This window comes from Fukomys damarensis, unplaced genomic scaffold (assembly GCF_012274545.1).
Source record: "Fukomys damarensis isolate Sample0158 unplaced genomic scaffold, DMR_v1.0_HiC HiC_scaffold_14, whole genome shotgun sequence".
Lineage (NCBI taxonomy): Eukaryota > Metazoa > Chordata > Mammalia > Rodentia > Bathyergidae > Fukomys > Fukomys damarensis.
This window is the reverse complement of record NW_022900926.1, coordinates 37390687-37407896: the sequence shown is the minus strand read 5'-3', so window position 1 is coordinate 37407896 and position 17210 is coordinate 37390687. Positions and strand designations below refer to the sequence as shown.

Sequence of the window (17210 nt, the reverse complement as noted above, 5' to 3'; positions counted from 1 at the left end):
CCCACCCCACCCTTTTTTTTTTCACACACCGGGGATTGAACCCACAGCCTTCAAACTGAGCTACATCCCAGCCCTTTTTATTTCTTATGTTGAGGCAGAGTCTTGCTAAGTCACTGTTATGGTTTGGGTCTAGATGTCCCTCAAAGCCTTGTGTGGTCATAGGTTTAATCTAGAGTGTGTGAAGCTGGAATCGATTTATGATGCAATGCTAGGCTCAAGGGCACTAGGATTAAGTAGTCTGAATAAGATAAAAGGGGAGGGGAGACACTGTTAACTCTTGCTACCTTTGCTGCCTTGTGTGTCCCATGTTGTTTCTGCTCCACCGTGCCTGTTTGTCACACCTGCCTTGGAGTCAGATGATTATGGGCTGAAACCTCTATGAACTGAAAGTCAAATAAACATCTTCCCCTTTAACTTTGGGTGTCTGGTATTTTGCCTCAGCAAAGAGAGAAAAGTAACTGACACAGTCACTAAGTTGCCCAGATTGGGCCTGAACTTGCAATCCTTCTGCCTCAGACTCCCAGGCGGTTGGGATTACATGTACGCAGATGGGATATCACACCCAGCAACTTTAACAACTTTAAAGTGTGCAGTTCAGTGGCATTAAGCACTTTCAGTGTTGTGAGACTTTACCTCTGTCCAACAGCAGCACTTTCTCATCTTCCCAAATTAAAACTGTCCCTGTTAAATTCCACCTCTCCACTGCCCTTCCCCACCCTTGACACCCACCACTCTATTTTCTATGAATCTGACCACTCTGGGACCTCATATAAATGGAATCCTCCCATAGGCATCCTCTGGTTACTGGCTCTTTTCACTTAGTGTAATGCTCTCAAAGTTCATCCATGGTGTGGCATGTATTTCCTTCATTTTAAAGGCTAAATAATATTCCATAGTGAGTGTGTGTGTGTGTGTGTGTGTGTGTGTGTGTATAATTTAAAAATGTATCCATTGATGGGCTTGAGTAGCTTTGGCTTTTGTGAATAATGCTTCTATGAATAGTGTTGGACACATAGTTTTAATTCTTTTGTGAATATAGCCAGAAGTGGAATTGTTGGATCATACGATAATTCTATGTTTAACTTTTTAAAGAATCACTGAGGCAGAAGAATTTTAATGCATCCTAGGGTTACATATTTCTATCGAGGGCAACCCTCTTGATATATTTATTGTTGAGTTAATAATGAAGAAGGCAGTATAAATGCTCAGGGCTTACTGTAGGTTATTGTATCAGTGTTGAACATGAGGTTAGGAGAGTTGCTTTCAATTCCTTCGTTCAGTTTCCTTTTGCACACTAAATTGATTGGATGCTCACTGTCTAAGATCTAGCTTTATAATCCATTGGCTGAGTGCTTTGTAAAGCCACATAAACATATCAAGTTTGTGTTTTCTGAATCTATGAAAGATTTTGTACCCTGTCCTTATGGTATATGAGAGAGAAGTAAAAAACATCAAAAGTTCTTTGCTAATGGTAAAGTTATATAACAATACAGTGCACTTCAAAACTAATAAACTCAATACTGTGGGACACCAGATCACATTTCCCCAAACATGCCTCCTTCTTCATCTGAGGACTATTGATCTGTAATAAAGAAGCAGCAGCAGGGGCAGGAGAGCTCCTGCCCCTCTACTGCCAGGACACAGGGTCACAGGGACAAAAGGCACTTGCCCCTACCCAAGCACAAAGTTTATCACTCAAGCTGGACTCACACCCTTCTGCCTGGATAAACTCCAGAGGATCTGCACTGACTGGCTCTACCAGCAGCCATTATCTGCCCGCTCATGAGTCACTGCTTCTAGTGCCTCAAAGTCCTTCTTCTTGTCCTGCCTTGTCTTGAAGAATCCACTGATCTGTGTTGAAGATGCCTAAGAAGCCACCTCTTTGAGAATCACCCCTTCCCTGAGTGTCTCCCATGTACCTGTGAAATAACCATACTCATAATCTCATGTTTCTCTCTCTGGTCTGAGATTTTGGACTGAGACCCTATAAGGACTGAGGAAAAATTAATTTCCTTCCTAGCAATACTCTCTATATTAACACTGATCAACTAGGGAATCCATGGAAGTTGTTTTAGCGGGGCATAGGTTTTTCAAGCGTCTGGATGACCCCTAATAATGGCCTCTCAACCCACTCTCCAGCTGCATGTCCCAGGACACAGGAGCATTGTTGTTGTGGACCAGTGGCTGTAGGTTCCTTTTAGCCCCTGAGCTCCCAGGATGCCTTTTTTCTCAGACTTGTCACTTGGCCACACTCAGGCTGGAGTATCTGGAATAATTTCAATCAGAAGGACCTCCAGAGTCCAGTTTGCTTCATTCCCCACACCCCACTCAGTCCAGCAGCAACACCAGACGTCCCACCCTGCTCCTCCATTTACTATTAGCTCACACAAAGAAAAGTGGGTTTATTTTCATACCCACAGTATTGCTAGTAGAAACTGCCCCAGAGAACTTGAAAAGGAGGCTTCACAAAATGCCCAGGGGGAGGTTCTCTGAGATGGGGCCAGGAGCAGACAGGGTCCTAAGTACATTTGTGAGCTTTTAGTTTCAAGTTGCCATGGAGCTTGGTATTCTTAAATTCAATGGCTGTTAACTTAGTTCTGTCAGAGAAGGCAATAGGAACTATGGTGGGGAGAAAGTTCATAACTTCAGTCTCTCCTGGGACAGATGGGTCTGATCACAGACAACACATCAGCTCCATGTCCCTGTGTATTATTACCTCACTTTCACTTATAACAGATATGCAGATTTGATACAAGCTGTTGACAGCAGGATAACAATTTTAAACGAAAATGTCACTGCTTAAAAGTTTTTCAGACAGGAAAATAAAATGATAAAATTAACAACTGGAGCAAGCCTGGCTGATTTCCAAGACAGCCGGCTCTTCTTTCTGCCTCTACAGGAGGTCTTCACATCTTTCCTAACATACTGCTGGAGTTTACCATGCTACCACTGCCACCCTAACCCTCTGGTCACAGAAGCACAGGGAGCTCTTTTGGGGCCAGCTGGGCCTATCTTCCCAAGGGATGGCTCAAGGGACTGCACCTCAGGGGCCACGAAGTTCGCAGTATAGCATGGGGTCATCAGCAGCCCATTCTCGGCACGCAGCTGCTTGGCGAAGCCAAAGTCACAGATTCGGATGGATTCGGGGTTTCCAGATTCATCCATGTACAGAATGTTACTGGGCTTCAGGTCCCGGTGCACAACCTGGAGGGCAGGAAATATCATGCAGTGACAGTAGGAGAGAGGAGAAGTGTGTTTTGGAGGGACTGTTTGCTCAGGGGCAAGTTCTACAAAGAGGTAGGGCTATCTCATCTTTCACACTGGCCACTAAGCCCCCCCACATACACATCCCCATCCCCATTGCAGAGAGTGGCTGTGAATAAGTAAACAAGTGCCTGTCTTCGGGAGGGCACTGCCTGGTGGAGCTGGTCCACAAAAGGACTTGGGTGGTGAGTGCAAGAATGAAAAGGTTTCCAAAGGCTGTTCTCATTCCCTAAGTATTTATCATGTGCCTCCCAAGTGTTAAGCACCGTCAGGTGCTGGACAGCACCAGCATGTGGCCTGCTGTTAAGGGCATGCCAACTTGTGGTGGTGATGAGCAGAACAGGCCTGCACAGACACAGCAATTGCATCGGTGCCCCACTTAGCACCAGCACTCTCAGCATACCCCACAGGGACCATGACAGCTGCCACCTATCAGGGCCAGTGACACCTCAAAGCAAAGTGACTATTTAGGGCACAAAGGGAAGTCTCCTGAGGGGACAGAGGGCCACTGTGTGTGCCTTTAAAAGGCTTGGACCAGAGCATCTCAATTGTCCTGTTACAGCCCAGTGAGAGCATCTACATGGGAAATTAAAGGGACATGCTCAGGCAATGAGCCTTGTGGACAAGGAAATGAAAGGCCCTGACTCAGTTCTCTCATCTCCCTCCTTAAACAGAAGGACTTTGCAAGAGCCTCCATTAGAGGGGCTCCCTCTTATGCTTGTCTACTGGGGGAAACTGTGCGCAATACTCCTGGACCACTGGGTGTCTACACAAAGGAACCTTGTGTGGCCCTGAAAGAATATTCTAACCAGAGATGAGTTCATTTGAAAGGTTTACAACCTTACATCCATAGCTGCCACGGCAGTATTGCCTGCTTCATGAAAATCACAAAGCAGGATGGAGATGAAGGATGGAGAACAAAGGTTATTTAGTGTTGGAGGCTGGGTGTGGCCTAGAGCTACAGTGTAACGTTGGGTGGATCCTCAACCTTCTCAAGCTCTGGTCCCCTCACCTCACCTGTGAGGCCTGTGCTTGGGACTCAGTTATGAAAAGCTCAGCACAGCGGGAGCACCTGAAAGTTTTCTGAACCTCAGCTGTCATTGTCATTTCTGTTGAGTGTCCCTTTGCATTGGTTAATGACTTTGGCTTTATATCCTGCAAATAATGAAAATTCTAAATGTCCTTTATCAAGGCCAGATTTTACCCCCCGCCCAATCGGTGCAGGTAAATTTAATTTATTAATGTAGCTCCTGGTTATACTCTATATACAAATTATTTTAGACCCGTGAAAGGTAGCAGAATACGTCACCCCATAATACACTGCTCTGGCATATTGACTATTTTGAGCTTCAGGAATTGAAGGAAGTAGATGGAAGTGGCTTCTGCCTCTTGACTTAAAAACAGTACATACATTGATAAAAGCGTCTGCCTCCCCTTTCTACTAGGAAAGACATAAGTCAAGAACCACCAAACAATCTAGACCCTTGCTGGCCTGAGATGGAACAAACCTTACTTGCCAGCCTCTGCTGGTTCCTGTGTGTTTACCTGCTCAGTTAGCTGTCTAGAACAATGATCTGTTTGTGTTTTGGCTGCTCATCTGCCCTTTGTCACTCTAACTTACAGAGCCTCGGCAAAGAACACTCTTCCTCTCTCTGCCCTCAGGGAGGCAAACAGAAAAAGAGACAGACAGCGGTCTGGAGGGACTCCGCACAGTCGGAGGTCCTGGCTGAAATCTACATCTCCTGCATAGCTTCAGTGCTCCTGTGGCCGTGGACTTACCCCCTGGGAATGCAGGTAGTCCATGGTCTTGGTGATGGTACACAGCACATCGCTTGCCTCACGCTCTGAGAAGCACCGCTGCCGGAGGATGCGGTCCAGGAGCTCCCCACCACGCATCAGCTCCATCACCAGGTACACGTATTTGCCGTCGTCATACACCTAGGAGCCAAAACGGGTACACGGAGGCCTCAGTGGGCTGCTCCCCAGCTGCCAGCTATTGTGAAGATGGGGCAGAGGACGGAAGCTGCAACGCATGTTCCCTGGAGTAAGATGGTGATGGACCTCAGGCCAGAGTAGCCCTTCTGGGAGAAGAGACCAGCTGTGACACTTTCCTGCTAGGAGAGGAACAAGCGAGTGGGTTCACCATGGGAGATTCACAGAAATGCCGGTGATGCTGCAACCTCTGGAAGGCAGAGACATACAGCATGGACATGAATGCAACACAGCACTGCCCAAGCTGTCCCCTAGGTCCTGTACATGGGCCTGGGGATTCTGTCAGAATGCATGTTCCAGCTGCACACACCTTGGGGAGGGGGCACCCTGCATCTCTTAGCAGCCCCGGGGGCATCTGCTGCTCCCTTACTTCAATCACTTCTGTGGTCAGTGTCAGGAGCTGAGGCAGTGCTATCTGGAGCTAAAGCACACTATTGAAGCCACTTTCTTGCAGAGAGGGGACAGAAAGAGATAGCTGTTGTCCACACTGGCTTCTATCTCTTGACTCAACATTAAAAAACAACCACAGCAAAAACTCTGGCTATTTTTGTGCCCAGACCCCATGCACAGGGGAGCCCACTGGCATTGAGCACCAAGCACTTTATGCAAAATACAGCCAGGGGCTGAAAGAGGCTTGTTTTTAGCTCATTGACCATCATTTAATCAATGCACTTTCAGAACAAATTAGTAATTTGCCTGACTTGGAACTTAGAAAAAGGCATAAAGTTAAATTTGGAGTGTGTATTCTTGAGTTTATGAACTCCAATGGTCTGCTTTTGAAAACTGAAAGATGATGCCATCACTGAAATCACTCATCTGCAAAGTAATAAAAATGAGTTGAGGAGCTTAGGAAATTCTCAGATGAGTTGATTTCTGACTGTCAGTCTTATATTGAAAACAGCACTGAATGTGTGCAAAGGGGAGGTGATTGTAAACCTTGGGGACAGCAAGGGCTTTACATAAGCTTTCTGGACATAAGGCACTTGTTTACTTTGTTCCTCAGTAGTAAACTGTACCCTGAAGGCCTCTTACTCCAGGATTACCAGCCAGAAGAGACACTGAGGTGGCCCTGGCATCCAAAGGCTTTGGGCTCACGAAGAGGATGAAAACTATCTTCTCTCCTCAGCCCTAAATCCTGCACTCCATTGGCCTTTACAGGATGCTGTACACTTCCCGACTAGCTTTCCATTATCTCTCACCAGAGATAAAGACCAGCAAGCATCCCACAGAGACAGCTAGAGAATCTCGGAAAAAAAGCTTCATGAGCCAGCCTGGCCTGGTGCTGGGCCACCCCTCACCCCTAGAATCCTTGCCTCTTTGTGTTAGAGTTAGGATTAAAATGATCCATGACATGTCTGGGTTATGACTTACAAAAGGTGCCATCTCTTCTGTTATGCTGGTGTACCGTGTGCTTTGGGAGCAGTAGAGAGCATCCAAGAGACGTGCACACAGGTCTCACAAACTGAGTGACTAGACCGAAGGGGTCAGAGGTACCCAGGGTAGGAACTGACTTTGGCAAGCAATCCTAGGCACAGGAAACACTCAGCATATGCAGGAAGCTTATGGAACATAAATGGTAGCTTTTCTGTCAGCTGAAGAAACAAAAAACAGAGGCACTGTGGCCACTGCACAGAGGCCACTCACGTCTTTGAGGGTGATGATGTTGGGGTGCTGGCCATACCGCAGGAGGATCTCGATCTCTTCTGAGGGATCTCTTTTACTCTTATCAATGATCTGGAGCAAATACAGAATATGACAAGGACAGGCTTGCTGCGGGTGGATCTTTCGAAAAAGAACAACAGACCCAAGTGGCCTCACCACACCCTCCCTGAACTTTCAGCCTCACCCTCGACAAGGCCACTTAAATCTCCTGGGAATTCAGAGCCAGGCCTCTCTGTGTCCTCTAGCATAAGAATCACATTTGTAGGAGGTGGAATAGGGTAAATTTTTAAACAACAACAAAAAAATTTCCTATAGTAAAACACATGGCCATCTTTTTATTTTTATTTTTTTTTCATTTAAAATGTCACCCTCAGGCCAGGGATTTGACTCAGTGGTTCCGGTGCCTGCCTCACAAGCACAAGGAGCTCAGTTTGATCCCCAATACCAAAAAAAAAAAAAAAGTCACCCTATCCCGCCTCATATAAATGTGACTCTTGTGCTAGAGGAAGGGCTCCCTCATAATACCCCTGTCTTTTCAGCCACACTTATCCCACCATTCTTGGCACTTTCTGAAGCAGTTCTGGAAATCCTTTCATGATTGTTTTTATTAGGTGTGATCAGAAATACGATAAATGCTGCCACTGAGTGCCATCTGATGAAGAGGCAGACTTGTAAAAACATATATGGTGCGTTCTCATCCACCTTATCCCCTGGACCTGCACCACGTGGCTTCTGGCCCTTTCCTAAAGTCAAAACGACCATGAAAGGTAAATGTTTCAGATTGATTTAGGACACTGAGGCAGCCATGACAGTGCAACTACAGACACCGAGGAGATCTTCCAGATCTACTTCAGAAAGTGGCAAGAACGATGGGGTGAAAGTGTTCCAAGTGAGGGGACGTATTTTAAAGGAGAATAACGGCAACATGTCTTTTACTGTAATAGTATTGTGTGTGTGTGTGGTTTTTTGAGAGAGGGTCTCACTATGTAGTTGAGACTGACCTGGAACTCACTTATGTAGCTCAGGCTGGTCTTGAACTCACAGCGATCCTCATGCCTCAGCCTCCCGTGTGCTGGGATTACAGGTGTGCGCCACCACACCCGGCTACTGTAATAGTTTAAACATTTTAAACATTTACTGTACTTTTCAATTAAATCTCATGCATGTAAATCTTCAAACTCTAGCACTAAGATATTATAAGGTTAGGTGGAGAAAGGTGGGCATGGGCAGCTGTAGCAGGCATCGGCAAAGAACATAACCTGTGTTTCCACTTCCTGGCAGGCTCTCAGCCAGGCGCTGAGCTTCTCAGGTGAACCTCCCACCACTGTGCACCTTGGGCATGTTCTGCAAGCTTCACACCGGCAACTTCATGAGATAAAGTTCATGGTTCTCAACAAGAAACACTGCGGATGGAGAGTGGGCTGGATTTTTCTCAGGGGTGAGGTACAGGGAAGTCCTTTCTCATTTCATACTCCTCCATATCCAGCACTCATACCCGATGTCTTAGGATAGGACATACAATTGTTTTACCCCATGACAATAGTTGGCTTCCTACAACAGAATGTTACAAACCAAGCCTGTCTTGAGACGGGAAGTCCCCTTCGGAGGTTTCCTACTTAGGCCCTGCCCCCACCTTCGTGGGAAGGGAGACGGTGAGGCAAGGGAATCACTCATGTGACACTGATGGCACATATAGTGCAAACAACACCCAGGACAGAAGACATCAGAAATGTCTAACAGCAATGTGAACTCTTCTTGTGTTTTAGTTCCCCCTAAGTTTAAAACTTATGAAAGTGTGGGGATGATTTGCCCCTGGTTTCTGTAACATAAAGTCAGTGGAGCTTTGCATAAAAGTCAGTTCCTTTTCTTTAGATGAACTCGAGGCTGTGGTAGGCTTTGACACACTGCTGTTACTTGATGCCCTCCTCCTCACTGCCCACACTCCATTGTTAGAAAAAGCCCTGAAGTAGCAAATCCTCCAGCCCTCCAGTCTGTTGTAAAGGGCAGTCTGTTCAAGCCAGTCATATCCATGCTATGCTGTGAGAGGCCTATGAGTGGCCTTTGACAACAAACAGGCAGGCCAGTAAGACACCCTTTCCAACACAGGCTCTCTCTCCTTTGGCTACTTTCAATTCCATGTAAGGGGACTCCTATTTCTGGGTAAACTGGTACACAATGCAGTGTTCTAAAAAATAGGCACCTAGAAAGGTCCTGTGAAGCCAGGCGCAGCAGCCCACACCTGTAATCCGACCACACTGGGAGGCTGAAGCAGGAGGATCACAGGTTTGAAGCTAGCCCGGGCAACTTAATGACTTAGGAAGATCCTGTGTCAAAACAAAAATATCAAAATATACTTTACACATTGATCCACTCCCCACTGTGAAACTCAGGGGCCAAAAAAGTCATGGGGGGAATGGTTAAAGTATGTTATGCGCATGTACAAATCTGTCAAGATGAAATCCATTAATCTGTATAGCCAATCTGCATTAAGAAAAAAAGTAGGAAAAAAGAAAAAATAAATTTAAAAAGTGATAGGGATATATCTCAGCGTGAAAGCTTTGAGTTCAATCTACAGTTCTGCCCGCCCCAGAAAAGAAAAAGAAGGGTCTATTAACAGGGGTGGGCTCTTTAAAGTGCCAATGCCTGCTGGTGTTATGAGCCTGTCTTTTGCAGTCTTTGGAGGGGACTCAGCTGAGAGGGCTCCAAACTGTATACCCGGGCTGGGGTCTGTCTTTACAATTTGATAATGTTAAAATACATGCATGAACTTAACAAAAAATCAGTAGCAGATCTTTTCTTTTTTTTTTTTTTTTTTTTTTTTTTTTTATGGTGTTTAGAAGTGAGGCATATAGGAGATTTTTTTTTTTTTTTTTTTTTTTTTTTTTTGCAAAGACCATTTCATGATAAAGAGATATATTTTTAGCAAAAATATGCTTTGTTCCCTCCCAAAGGAGCAGGATGCAGAATAAACAAGAAAGAGGAAACCTTTTCTGTCCTGCCAGGGACACTTGTCAAGAAAGACACAGCGCAGATGCATCCTATAGTGTCACTTGATTTAAACCTGGGGGAGGAATGTAAGTAGGCACCTCTACTTCCATATACATGCATAAATAACTATGAAAGGAAATATTAATAACGTTCCCTTTCTGCTTCTAATTAGAACAGGCCCTGGCAGATCAAGTTCTTTATCCTGAGAATAATATTATTTGTAATCTTTATAATGGAATTAAACCTAGACAGGGATTACCAGTGTGTGTGATTGGGAACCAGCCTTTGGTCTCCAAGGGCATGCTCCATAATACCCATGACCAGGAGGAAGGGCCAGGGAGGGAAGAGATCATCCTCTCCTCATTCCCACCTGGCAGCAGCTGTGCAGGAAGGCCACCTGTAGGAAAGAATACCACCCAGTGGGGCAGCACCTGCTGTGTAACACGCTGTGTGTGTCCTCTGTCCTCAGGGATGCTAAGTCAATGTCTGCACCTCCAGGAAGCAACTCTAGCTTCAACAATCAATGGCACAGGATGGTGGCTTTTCAAAGTGGGTGAGCACACAGACCCAGATCAAATACAGGGTTATCCCTGGCGGCCAGGGATGGAACATACAAGGCTTTGCTATCACTGATGCCTTTTTTGGTGCAGGGATCTCTCTTTGTCTTTCTCTTCTCTCTGCTCCACTGGAAATATTCCTGGACATTGACCGGGGCCGTGGAATGAGTTCAGGAGCTTGCAGGACACTTGCGTCCCCTGATTTGTCAAAGGATCAGTATTATGCTTGAAGAGTAGGAGAGCATGTAATTACTTGAGAACTCTAACAGATACCTTACCCTGTAAAATCAGTTTAAACAAATCACACAGAGAAAGAGCTCCCATGTTTCTCTCACAGAAAAAAATTAAAAATTTCCGTGTCAATCAGTCCTTCTAAAAATAAGCTGTACTCAGGCCAAGCATCTGCTTTAATTACATTTCTTTTTTGGTAGACAAATTACACACACAGTATGAAAATGAGCCTGGACATGGGAACACTGTGGATTCATAGAGCCTAGTGTGGATTCAAATAGCCACCCCTCCTAGAGGAGCAAGCCCTGGCCCCATGCATGTGAGCGGTAGCCATCCCTGTCACTGTAATTAAGAACTGGCTGACACGTGCTCTGGTATATTTTTAAGAGTCTCTCCCTATTTTCATCCAATGCTACTGCCCATGCAAACTAAGGTATTTTAACCATGTAACAACAATATGTGAGCCTCCTCTTGAAGCACGGGGCTCCCTCCAGGATAACTCAGCTACTGCTGACAATACAGGCCCATGTCATTACATAGGAGGGTCTGCATTCCTGTGTCTACGTGGGCATGTTTGAAGATAAAATGGACCAAGAGAAAAGTCTAAAACCACAGAAAACTTCATTTAATTTCAGAATCTCAGTTACATTCCAGTTTCTGCTGTAGCTTCCAGTTCTGTGAGCAATACAACTCCTAAAGGGCTGTACTGTGAGCTTCCTGAGGGCTGGGCTGTGATCACCAGGGGCCTAGCATGGTGTCTGCCTTCTGCCCAGTAAAACAATGTGCCTACAGCCCAAAGGAACCTGCTTCCTATATGCAGCAATCTAGGTAGAATCAATATGATCATCAGCCCAGAAGTGGTCTGAATAATTTTATTGTAACCTTGATTTGAAAAAATAATTGAAGTAAAGCTCCTAGTTACACTCATCCTTGGTACTACAGAGTGGTATAATGAATGATAAGAAGCTTCTTCATGTGTCTACTAAAGCTAGTTTGCTCCTATTGGTACACAGCTTTCTTGAGCTGTTGGACCTGTTGCAAAAGCCTCAGAGGCCCCTGATCCCTAGAGGTCACATCCGGGCAGACAGGCAGCACACAAAGCACCAGACAGGTTGAAGTGATGAGCACTACAAGGAAGACAATGCAGGTGCAGGAGAAATGAGTGACACAGACAGTCTGGAGACCTTTGGAGGAGACCCTAGCCTGTGCACAATTTTCAGGAGTGAGACCTGCTGTCTGCAAGAGTCTGGAAAAGATGTTCCAGGCACAGGGACAAGAGCAGCTTTGTGTGTTTTGGGTAGAGTGTAGAGCTCAGTCCAGCAAGAGGACTGGGTCAAGGAGATGGGTGGTAAGGCCAGGATTGCAGCAGCAAGCACTCTCGACTCCAGCCAGGTGAGACAGAACTACTGGAGGTGGGGTTTAGGTAGAGAAGAATGAGATCTTCCCTCTGTCAAACTGTCTGCACATAGAAAACAGACAGCAGCAGGCAAAGGTTGGGCTCTGGGGCCCTGTGGGGAGGATGAGCCCTGCACAGCTGTCCACTGGCATACAGTGCATGGCTGTGTATGGGGAGCTAGGATGTTTGCCACCTTCATGAGCCAGACTTGCACTTCTCATCCATTCTGAAGCATGACCCACTGCCAACATCATGTGACCAACAGCACGCCAGCTCACTGCCTTCCTTCCTGGGAGGCATAGTATGAAGGGGGTGTTAGGGCCCTTGAGTGGCAACAGGAGACAGAGCTGTGGACAGGCAGAGGGAGCACACTGGATGATGCCAGGAGGCTTCTGGTGCAGCACCAGAACATCCTTCCTGGACACACTGGGGTCAGTAATCCTGTAGCAGTGACTACGCTGTTGGGGATAATGACATGACTATGTAGAGAGAATAAGCAAATTAGCAATGCAAAGCTCTCGGAAAGGCCTTGGCATGAGCTTTGCACTGTATTCACTGTCACCATCCTTGTCAGGGCAGTTCCATTGTGGTCTCAGCACTGCCCCAGGACTGCTGCTCCTTCCCTTCTGAGTGCTGGCTGTTGGGCTGTTTGCTCCTGACGCACTTGTGTGGGGTTTGCAAAAGAAGCCAACATGGTGATGTTGGAGCCCTCGTAGTGTAGGTTAGTTCTGTGCCCACCAGCCATGCCCTGCAATAAACAGACACTGGACAAGAGTGCTCTCAGGTAAGCAGTAGTGAGCCCAGGAGAAGCCAAGACATTTGTGTGACACTGTCAGCTCTTCAGTAGATCAGTTCTGATGTGTTTGTTTGTACATTTATGTATTTCTACCTCCTGCTCCAGAACATGGCCAGGAAACCTCCCATTTATAGAAAGCAGCACTGACTAGAATGTGCGCCAGGTTATGCTGAGTTGTAGAGGTTTGAGAACAAAAGAAAAACAACTCTGTCTCAGTTCCTCTAATATGACTGCAGTACCTTGGGCGGCAAGCAAATATTTTTCTTTCAAATACACCTTCATCCTTCCTTTTAATCCTTCTCCATCACATGGCCTTCAACACTCCACAATCAATTCCATATAGCTCTGACTCTAAACGAAGGAAGGAAGGAAGGCGACCTGAAGCCCCGATGTGCACGCAGGTCTATGTCTGTCACTGCACAGCCCAGTAGTGTCATCTCCCCTGGGTGGGTCCTCAGGAAGCGGGGCTCAGCTGTCAACTACAATGTGTCTGACAAAAGAAAGAGGAGGTAGGAGGGGACATGACAGTTTTCACACTTGGCCATTCTAACACCGGCTGGTGCATGGGTGGGACATCTGGATGGAGTCAAACCTGAAGTGTGTGTGAGGAGGAAAAGAGGGTGGCTCTGCCGGAGGCTGTACTGTCCACGGAGGATGCTGGACATTTGGGGTTGTGTGCCAAAGTCCTGAGGGAGGGACCAAGCCTAGGAACGATATCCGTAACGATGTCCAATAACATGAGAGCTACTACACTCCTGTATATGGCCCATAATCGAAAGGTGACAAGCCGCTCACTTCCTCTCAGAGGGACCTGCAATCTGAGTCGCTGCTGTTATTGTGAGGTGCTGACTAAGCACTGAACTCATAGTCAGAGTATTACCACCCCATTGCCAAGAAAGAGCCTCTCAAAATTCGGTGAAGAAGGACCATGCCACCCTCATCTCCACAAGAGCCTCCTGGAGCTTAGCTATCTGAACTCCTGCCCCAGCAGAAGGCTGCCCTCAGCTGGGCTCTCAATCTGCCAACATCCATGTTATGGGCTGGATGATTGACAGGGGCAGGTAGGGGGTACTCAGGGTGAGAAGCAGCAGCCCTGGCCTCATACATCAATCATGGTGGGATCTCCTGCCCATGTTGTGAAAGCCGAAATGTCTCCCCACATTGCCAGGGTACCCAACTGACGATATCTGTCCAGGGTGGAAACCAGTTTCCTGGTCACTGTCCTCACTGGTTGTGATTGCGGCATTCTTAGTCCTGATCATTACTGAGCGGGGACAGTTCTGAGCCACCCATGTACTAGATGAAGAGGATGCCCTGTCTCCCCAATTGGACTGACCCTCAAAATGAGGCAGGTTCTGTTTTCATGTACAAAGTGTACAGGTGGCAGAGTTTATAAGCCATTCAAGTAGTGGCTCAGAGTGGCACAGCTGAATGTGAGTGGCAGGAGTACCTTTGCTAAGGTGAGATTCATGTCATACACCAAGCAATCCCCTGTTGTATTCCTAGCTGGGGGTCATAGTAGGAATTACACTGAAATGTGTCATTTCCTCATTCCTCTATTCAGGGATTGTCCTAATTATCAACAGTCAGCTGACACAGGAAAGCCAAAGTAGCTCAGTTACATCCTACCCAGCAAATGCTAAAGAGATAGAAAGTGGCCTAGAACTCAGCTAGAGCTGTTCTGATGATCACCCTGTAGAATGAGCACCTTGCCACAAAACTGGTGGCTCTCCCATCCTTGGAGAAAACCCAGATAGTGGTCTGGTTTTAGATAGATGATGGACTTTTTGTTGCCAGTCCAGGAGGTGGCTCAGATGAGCTTCTGAAATAGTTCTGGATTCATGGTGGCATGTGGGCCCTGAGCTACATCTCACAGAGAAGCTCGTGGTTTTTCCAAGGCCCTGCTCCTTCCTGTGGTGGTTTATTTAAGATCTTCCAGACAATAAATCATGACCTATTGTAGTCTCAGGAAAATGAGGGAAATCCCTTCATGCCTATCAGCTAAATTTGTCCAGGGAAGTTCAAGGCTTATAAAAAAGAAACAGGAAGTCAAGGCTTATAAAAAAGAAACAGGAAGGTCTGGCTCTCTTCTACCATCAGCCGGAGCGGCTACAGTGCCTGGCAGAGACAGAGAGAGGGAGGGAGGGAGAGAGAGAGAAAGAGAGAGAGATGACTTCAGATGGATCTTTGTGCTTTGAGTGAGGGTTGGATATGGGAACATTAGGGGAGGATAGGCCACTTCCCTTGTCAATGGGCTTACTTGCAGGGCATAGTAGTAGGATGTCTTTGGAAGGGCACTGGAACTGCCAAGAGGGCCACAGAGTGGGCTTATTTCTCTGTACTTGCTAGCAAGAGTGTTTGTTTCTAGGATGGCTGCTGATCACCTGATAACAATCTGAAGAATTTCTATGAGAAACAACTCACACAGAGAAGGTTCTAAGACACCTGTGTATACTTATGAAGCATATGGTAAACATGTTTCAGAGCATAAATAAAATTCTCTCATCTGAGGCCAAATAGAGTCTCCTATCCACCACTGCTCCATCTGGACATGGAGCCAACATCTGTCTAGTCTCTCTGTAAACACCTACAACAGTGAGGTGGAGAAGCAGGCGGTGTCTGTGCTGTGGAGAGAAGCAGCCCCCACCGATCCCAGCTTCTCCTGCTCTGGCCTCCACTGAGAGTCTGCCATGACAGCTACCCTCCCACAGCCTCAGCCAACATCCCTGGGAGTTGAACCATGATAAGTTTACTTCCTGCAACCTCTCCTGCATGTGTTCAGGGCACTGGGCAGGATAAATCTGGAGAATCCATCAGCTGGACCCACACATTACTTGTTCTTCCATGTTAAAATATTTCTTTTTGTTTGAGAAATTAAAAGATAATTTTGTCAAAAAGCTGTCAATTCTTAAGGTGTTTGGGCTGGTGTCTTTTTTGTCAGCACTGAGTATTTTCACAGTCCAAGAAACGCGGGGCAGATGTTCCCAGTGGACATGCAGGTGATCAACGGGTGGCTCTTGAAAGACCTTTGCATTCAGGGAATAGCAGTGGAGACAAGAGCAAGCTGGGAAGGGAGGGTTGACCATGTAGCCATTGACTTGGGCAGTGTCTTCAGAGCCAGGAAAATGACAAAGGGTGGCCATAACTACCAATACACTCCTTCTTGACAGAAGTTCCTCTTCTCCCCAGAAATTATTGGCAGAGCTGGGGCAGCACACCTGCTATAGATGCATTTGGGAATAAGAACCATCTAGTCATGAATACAGGCTTGGGCCATGTCCCTCAGGACCCCTGAGGGAGAGTGCTGGGCTTTATAGAGTCTCTCAAAGTCTAGTAGAGAGAATATACTATGTATACTTTTTATGTATGTTAGGTTCTCATTGTAGCATAGCTTTGGTGTTAATCCCTATTTTACCACCTAGAAAATTCTAGAAACTACCATTTTAAAGTTTTAGATAAAATGTTTAGCAATGAGGCTAAAGTTAATATGTAGAGATTCAAGAACAATATATACTGTTCTTGATGGCTGGGAGTAAAACCACTAGTTCTCTACTTAAATTTTTGCAAATAATATTAGTCTATACTTATTTCTTTGATTATTTTTTTGTTGGCCATAACTTCCTTCTAACTCTCCTTTCTCTTTTCCTCTCTCTCTATTTCCTCCCCTTGCCAAGTGTGATGCCTCAACGCTATTTTCTCCAAACGTTGTTATTGTTGGTGTGTGTTATACATAAGTTGCTAATGGTGGTAGTCCCTACATGATGCATATGAAAACATTAATGTTTTGCAAAAACAATTTTAAATGGATAGGCAACCTCATCTCAAATCTAACCCCATCATACCTCAGCTTAGAAGATGGCAAGCAGAGGGAATGTTCATGCATGCTCCTGTGTCCCCATTGATACTCCTGCACTGCTGAACAGCTGTGGCACATGACTGTGCTCACAAAATGAGCCTTCCCTACCTTCACGGCGTACTCGGCATCCGTTGCTTTATGCACACATCGCTTGCATACCGAGTAGGAGCCCACCCCGATGTCCTCCTTGATCTCATAGCCATCGGTAAAGTGGATATTGTTTCCATGTAGCTGCTGTAAGAGGTCATGACAGGAGAGGGCTGTTAGTGCTTTCTTGAAAAGGTACATGTGCCCATAGAACTGGGTCATGCACTGAGAAAAGTGAGGGAACGGAGGTCCAAGAGTTACAAGGTTCCTTTTCCCAAGGTCTAGAATTATTTAGTGATGGTTCTAGATCTAAAATTCAACTTGTCTGGTTCATTTTTTTTTTTTTTTTTTTTTTTGTACTGGGGATTGAACTGAGGACCT

At 46.1% G+C, this 17210-nt stretch overlaps 1 protein-coding gene across 3 annotated transcripts in view; it reads right to left on the bottom strand.

The window, feature by feature from the left end:
• The window catches only part of Rps6ka2 (ribosomal protein S6 kinase A2), a 347571-nt gene that overhangs the window by 8458 nt on the left and 321903 nt on the right, over positions 1–17210 (bottom strand). For all 3 annotated transcript variants that reach the window (XM_033763325.1, XM_033763326.1, XM_010610556.3), the window contains 4 exons: positions 16851–16976; positions 6901–6990; positions 5044–5202; positions 3043–3204 (listed from right to left, as the gene is read on the bottom strand). In XM_033763325.1, coding sequence (XP_033619216.1) covers positions 3043–3204; positions 5044–5202; positions 6901–6990; positions 16851–16976 — 537 coding nt within the window. The remainder of the gene's footprint in view (positions 1–3042; positions 3205–5043; positions 5203–6900; positions 6991–16850; positions 16977–17210) is intronic.